General features: G+C 40.5%; 2 protein-coding genes across 5 annotated transcripts in view; one reads left to right on the plus strand and one right to left on the minus strand.

Annotated features, from left to right (window-relative positions):
* Window positions 1-7,500, minus strand: part of ripply2 (ripply transcriptional repressor 2) — a 486,302-nt gene that overhangs the window by 141,018 nt on the left and 337,784 nt on the right. The gene's annotated exons all lie outside the window — the stretch shown is intronic.
* agbl5 (AGBL carboxypeptidase 5) overlaps window positions 1-7,500 on the plus strand; it is a 17,597-nt gene that overhangs the window by 3,100 nt on the left and 6,997 nt on the right. For all 4 annotated transcript variants that reach the window (XM_081364101.1, XM_081364102.1, XM_081364103.1 and 1 more), the window contains exons 3-8: window positions 122-293; window positions 463-644; window positions 1,205-1,382; window positions 3,128-3,306; window positions 3,885-4,368; window positions 4,808-4,977. In XM_081364101.1, coding sequence (XP_081220227.1) covers window positions 122-293; window positions 463-644; window positions 1,205-1,382; window positions 3,128-3,306; window positions 3,885-4,368; window positions 4,808-4,977 — 1,365 coding nt within the window. The remainder of the gene's footprint in view (window positions 1-121; window positions 294-462; window positions 645-1,204; window positions 1,383-3,127; window positions 3,307-3,884; window positions 4,369-4,807; window positions 4,978-7,500) is intronic.

Below are 7,500 nucleotides of genomic sequence, written 5' to 3' on the forward strand. Positions count from 1 at the left end.
ATTTTGGTAAAAGATTACATCACTAATAAAAACTGAACCTCATTAACGTTGTTCTTCCACGTTCCTGGTTTTGCTGCGAGTGATTGACCTCGTGACCTCTACAGCTCGTGTGTGTCCGCAGGTCGTGGTTCTACTTCAGCGTGCGAGGGATGTTGCCGGGCAAACTTCTGAAGATCAACATGATGAACATGAACAAACAGAGCAAGCTTTACTCTCAGGGCATGGCTCCGTTCGTCCGCGCGCTGCCCGTGAAAACGCGCTGGGAGAGGGTTCGGGACAGACCCACGTTTGAGGTTCACACACACTACACACTCACACACTCTTCTGGATAAATATACTTCTAACACATTGTGTCATTTCAGGTTCATGTCTAAAAATAATCTGCTATTTTTATACAGTCATAAATAACTCCTGAATGCATTAGCTCAGTGTGTGTGTGTGTGTGTGTGTGTGTGTGTGCAGATGTCGGACAGTCAGTTCATCCTGTCGTTTGTTCACCGCCTGCTGGACGTCCGAGGCGTCACCACGTATTTCTCCTTCTGTTATCCGTTCTCGTACACGGAGTGTCAGGACATGATGCTGCAGCTCGAGCAGAAGTTCCTGAGCGCCACACACACACACACACACACACTGGGGCCCTGCAGGTACCTCACGCATCATCACTGCACATCACTGCACCTGCACGCTCTACATCTTCAGCAAACACTGTGTGCTCTATTGCACATTTGCATTATTTTCATTTTTTAAAATATTAAACACTATATATTAATTGCACATTTTGCATTATTTGGATTTTTTAAATAATAAACACTATATATTTTAATGCGCATTTTGCATTATTTTAATTTTTTTACCTAAATGTTAAATATACACTATATATTTAATTGCACATTTATCGTATTTTGATATTTAAATGTTAGATCTACACTATTTATTTTATTTCACATTTTGCATTATTTTTTATTTTTAAATGACTATATATTTTATTACACATTTTTTTAAACGTTAAAAAGCACCTTATTTTCATTGCAAAAATGTTTTATTGCATATTTTGCATTTGTTTATCTTTTTATACATTATTTATACTACATCGATATATTTGAAACACATTTAAATGCTTATCTTTTTAATTGCTCTTATTTCCTATAAAGCACACATTGTCCCTGTAGCGTCTGAACTGAACGTGTCCTTCTTCTCTCTGTAGTCCAGTGGAGAGCGTGTACTTTCACCGTGAGCTGCTGTGCCACTCTCTGGACGGGCACCGGGTGGATCTGATCACGGTTTCGTCGTGTCACGGTTTGCTGGAGGAGCGAGAGCCGCGACTGGACAGGCTCTTCCCGGACCTCAGCACCCCGAGGCCGCACTGCTTCACTGGCAAACGGGTATCAGACACGGTTACACTCGGACAAACGAGTGCTGGGCGGCATGACCAAAAACCCATAACATAACAGGGCTTTTTTTTATTTAAATTTTTTTGTTATACCGGTTTCACAGTATATGACGTTATTATTATATTTTTTAAGCATGACTGGGTGTTAACCACATTTTCTACTGATTGAGAGAGGAAACGGTAACAACTGAACACAAGGCGGTTTCCCCGGTAACGACTGACCACAAAACGGTTTCCCTGGTAACAACTGAACACAAGGCGGTTTCCCTGGTAACAACTGAACACAAGGCGGTTTCCCTGGTAACAACTGAACACAAAGCGGTTTCCCCGGTAACGACTGACCACAAAACGGTTTCCCCGGTAACGACTGAACACAAGGCGGTTTCCCCGGTAACGACTGAACACAAGGTGGTTTCCCCGGTAACGACTGAACACAAGGCGGTTTCCCCGGTAACGACTGACCACAAAGCGGTTTCCCCGGTAACGACCGACCACAAAACGGTTTCCCCGGTAACGATCATCCACAAAGCGGTTTCCCCGGTAACGACCGACCACAAAACGGTTTCCCCGGTAACGACTGACCACAAAGCGGTTTCCCCGGTAACGACTGAACACAAGGCGGTTTCCCCGGTAACGACTGAACACAAGGTGGTTTCCCCGGTAACGACTGAACACAAGGCGGTTTCCCCTGTAACGACTGAACACAAGGAGGTTTCCCCGGTAACGATCGTCCACAAAGCGGTTTCCCCGGTAACGACCGACCACAAAACGGTTTCCCCGGTAACGACTGACCACAAAGCGGTTTCCCCGGTAACGACTGAACACAAGGCGGTTTCCCCGGTAACGACTGAACACAAGGTGGTTTCCCCGGTAACGACTGAACACAAGGCGGTTTCCCCGGTAACGACTGAACACAAGGTGGTTTCCCCGGTAACGACTGAACACAAGGTGGTTTCCCCGGTAACGACTGAACACAAGGCGGTTTCCCCGGTAACGACTGAACACAAGGCGGTTTCCCCGGTAACGACTGAACACAAGGCGGTTTCCCCGGTAACGACTGAACACAAGGCGGTTTCCCCGGTAACGACTGAACACACGACTGAACACAAGGCGGTTTCCCCGGTAACGACTGAACACAAGGCGGTTTCCCCGGTAACCACTGAACACAAGGAGGTTTCCCCGGTAACGACTGAACACAAGGAGGTTTCCCCGGTAACGACTGAACACAAGGAGGTTTCCCCGGTAACGGCTCATAAACGCTGCTTTATCAGGAAAGAGAAAGAAAGATAAAATAACACTGAAACTCTTCTAAAGATCGTCAGTTCACATACATTCATATAAAAACACCGCGCCGTGTTTAGACTGTGAAACGTGCAGTGCTCATGTTTATTCAGCGATGTCAATGCCAACCACAAAAAGATTTTCCAAAAGCCTGTTGATAATGTGAACCAATGTATGGGAAACACTGTAATATAATTGAATCCTCTCCATGTTCACCGTCAGGTACTGAGTAACACACACACATCTGAGCAAGACAGTGAAAAGACCCTCTCACATAGTGTCGCGTTCCCAACGCTAAGCAACATACACCGGGATTGCGGTATATTAAAAATTCATATCATAACAAAAATAAACTCCAGTATTCGGTATGAACCGGTATACCGCCCAGCACTAGCACATACTCACCAGCCGTTCCGTTCCCGTTCCTCATCCTCTCCTCCGGATGTGTGTGTGCAGGTGTTTTTCCTGAGCAGCCGAGTTCATCCCGGAGAGACGCCGTCCAGTTTTGTTTTCAATGGTTTCCTGAACTTCATCTTGAGTCGGGACGATCCGCGCGCTCAGACGCTCCGCAAGATGTTTGTCTTCAAACTCATTCCCATGCTGAACCCCGATGGGGTCGTCAGGGGTCATTACAGGTCAGAGGTCATCTGTGAGCGCTTGTGTGTATTCAACATTAATTGCAACAATTAATCAATTATGTTTTTAATTGAATCAGTGTTTTAAAAGTGCATTGTGTAATATTTAGGAGGATCTGTCGACAGAAATGCAATATCATAAACATAACTATGTTTTCAGTGGTGTATAAAGACCTTACATAATGAACCGTTGTGTTTTTATTAGTTTAGAATGAGGCGTTTCTCTCCACACACACCACGGGTCCGCTTACATTCACGTTTCTACGGTGGCCCTGAACGGACAAACGCGTTTCATCACTATGTTGTTCTTGTTCAATGATGAAAAAGTCACAATAATATTCGCAATAACATATAGTTTTACTGAATAATAAAGAAAACATAATTTCTTCATTTATCTTTGTAAAGAAACCTCATTGTTTAACTGGCTACTCTCTGCTGTCTCAGACGACGACATCACTTCCTGTCGGCCACCGTAACTTCTGTTGGGTGCAGTTCACAAACTCACCACTAGATGCTGCTAAAACTTACACACTGCACCTTTAAATGAATTTAAATGTGAGTGTTTTATGTGTTTGCAGGACGGACTCCCGCGGTGTGAATCTGAACAGACAGTATGTGAACCCCAGTCCAGATCTGCACCCCTCCATCTACGGCGCCAAATCTCTCCTGCTTTACCACCACATGCACAATCGCCTCGGCAACAACACTCCCTCCGCCCTCAAAACCTCCAACCAATCAAACACCACCCTTCTGGTGACCATGCCCACTGAGCTAGAGCGCTGTCTCAACCAGCGCAACGAGGCGGAGCGAGGAGACGGGCCAATCCCGATGCAGCTGGAGGAGAGCTGGGAGAAGGGCGGAGTCGAGAAGGAGGCGGGGCCTTGCGATGAGAACCAATCGACGCAGAGCAGAGGCGACGCCCCTGTAGTGACAAGCCCCGCCCCCTCTGAGCAGATCCCGCCCCAGGAAAGCGGAGTGGCGTATTATATAGACCTGCATGGCCACGCCTCCAAGAGAGGATGCTTCATGTACGGCAACAACCTGACGGACGAGAGTCAGCAGGTGTGTGTGTGTGTGTGTGTGAGACTCCCGCGATCTCACTTTCATGTATTTTTTTGCCTAAAATTTCTAGCCATAAAAATAAATGTATTCATTGTTAAACATTGTTTTAAATGTTTTAAAAATTGTAACTGTTTTAAATTTATTTGATAATTTTTAATGTTTTAAATTTCATATTATTTTAAGTGTTTTAAATTTATTCAGTTATTTTAAGTGTTTAAAGTTAGTCAGTTATTTTAAATATAGTCAGTTATTTTCAGAGTTTTGAATTTAATCGATTATTTTAAATATTTTAAATGTAATCAGTTATTTTAAATGTTTTAAATTGAATCAATTATTTTCAATGTTTGAAATTTATTACGTTATTTTAATTGTTTTAAATTGAGTTATTTTAAGTGTTTTAAATTTAGTTAGTTCAAATTTTCATTTTCCTGCTTTCCAGGTGGAGAACATGTTGTATCCGAAGCTGATCTCACTAAACTGCGCCCATTTTGATTTCCTGGGCTGTAATTTCTCTGAAAAGAACATGTACGCCCGCGACAAACGCGACGGCCAGTCGAAAGAGGGCAGTGGACGTGTGGCCATTCACAAAACCATCGGCCTGATCCACAGGTACAGAACCAGGACCAAACGCAGTCAAATATTAAATAGATGCACTTTTATATGGGATAGATGCACTTTTATCATGGATAGATGCACTTTTATCATGGATAGATGCACTTTTATCATGGATAGATGCACTTTTATCATGGATAGATGCACTTTTATCATGGATAGATGCACTTTTATCATGGATAGATGCACTTTTATATGGGATAGATGCACTTTTATCATGGATAGATGCACTTTTATCATGGATAGATGCACTTTTATATGGGATAGATGCACTTTTATCATGGATAGATGCACTTTTATCATGGATAGATGCACTTTTATATGGGATAGATGCACTTTTATCATGGATAAATGCACTTTTATGATGGATAGATGCACTTTAATATGGGATAGATGCACTTTTATATGGGATAGATGCACTTTTATCATGGATAGATGCACTTTTATATGGGATAGATGCACTTTTATCATGGATAAATGCACTTTTATGATGGATAGATGCACTTTTATATGGGATAGATGCACTTTTATATGGGATAGATGCACTTTTATCATGGATAAATGCACTTTTATGATGGATAGATGCACTTTTATATGGGATAGATGCACTTTTATATGGGATAGATGCACTTTTATCATGGATAGATGCACTTTTATATGGGATAGATGCACTTTTATATGGGATAGATGCACTTTTATCATGGATAGATGCACTTTTATCATGGATTGATGCACTTTTATATGGGATAGATGCACTTTTATCATGGATAGATGCACTTTTATCATGGATAGATGCACTTTTATCATGGATAGATGCACTTTTATATGGGATAGATGCACTTTTATCATGGATAGATGCACTTTTATCATGGATAGATGCACTTTAATATGGGATAGATGCACTTTTATCATGGATAAATGCACTTTTATGATGGATAGATGCACTTTTATATGGGATAGATGCACTTTTATATGGGATAGATGCACTTTTATATGGGATAGATGCACTTTTATTATGGATAGATGCACTTTTATATGGGATAGATGCACTTTTATCATGGATAAATGCACTTTTATGATGGATAGATGCACTTTTATATGGGATAGATGCACTTTTATATGGGATAGATGCACTTTTATCATGGATAAATGCACTTTTATATGGGATAGATGCACTTTTATCATGGATAAATGCACTTTTATGATGGATAGATGCACTTTTATATGGGATAGATGCACTTTTATATGGGATAGATGCACTTTTATCATGGATAAATGCACTTTTATGATGGATAGATGCACTTTTATATGGGATAGATGCACTTTTATATGGGATAGATGCACTTTTATCATGGATAGATGCACTTTTATATGGGATAGATGCACTTTTATCATGGATAAATGCACTTTTATGATGGATAGATGCACTTTTATATGGGATAGATGCACTTTTATATGGGATAGATGCACTTTTATCATGGATAGATGCACTTTTATGATGGACAGATGCACTTTTATCATGGACAGATGCACTTTTATGATGGACAGATGCACTTTTATGATGGATAGATGCACTTTTATCATGGATAGATGCACTTTTATCATGGATAGATGCACTTTTATCATGGATAGATGCACTTTTATATGGGATAGATGCACTTTTTATATGGGATAGATGCACTTTTATCATGGATAGATGCACTTTTATATGGGATAGATGCACTTTTATATGGGATAGATGCACTTTTATCATGGATAGATGCACTTTTATGATGGACAGATGCACTTTTATCATGGACAGATGCACTTTTATGATGGACAGATGCACTTTTATGATGGATAGATGCACTTTTATATGGGATAGATGCACTTTTATCATGGATAGATGCACTTTTATCATGGATAGATGCACTTTTATGATGGACAGATGCACTTTTATCATGGACAGATGCACTTTTATCATGGATAGATGCACTTTTATCATGGATAGATGCACTTTTATCATGGACAGATGCACTTTTATCATGGATAGATGCACTTTTATCATGGATAGATGCACTTTTATCATGGATAGATGCACTTTTATCATGGATAGATGCACTTTTATATGGGATAGATGCACTTTTATATGGGATAGATGCACTTTTATCATGGATAGATGCACTTTTATCATGGATAGATGCACTTTTATATGGGATAGATGCACTTTTATATGGGATAGATGCACTTTTATCATGGATAGATGCACTTTTATCATGGATAGATGCACTTTTATATGGTATAGATGCACTTTTATCATGGATAGATGCACTTTTATCATGGATAGATGCACTTTTATATGGGATAGATGCACTTTTATATGGGATAGATGCACTTTTATCATGGATAGATGCACTTTTATGATGGACAGATGCACTTTTATCATGGACAGATGCACTTTTATGATGGACAGATGCACTTTTATGATGGATAGATGCACTTTTATATGGGATAGATGCACTTTTATCATGGATAGATGCA

Source organism: Scardinius erythrophthalmus (assembly GCF_964197995.2).
Source record: "Scardinius erythrophthalmus genome assembly, chromosome: 4".
Lineage (NCBI taxonomy): Eukaryota > Metazoa > Chordata > Actinopteri > Cypriniformes > Leuciscidae > Scardinius > Scardinius erythrophthalmus.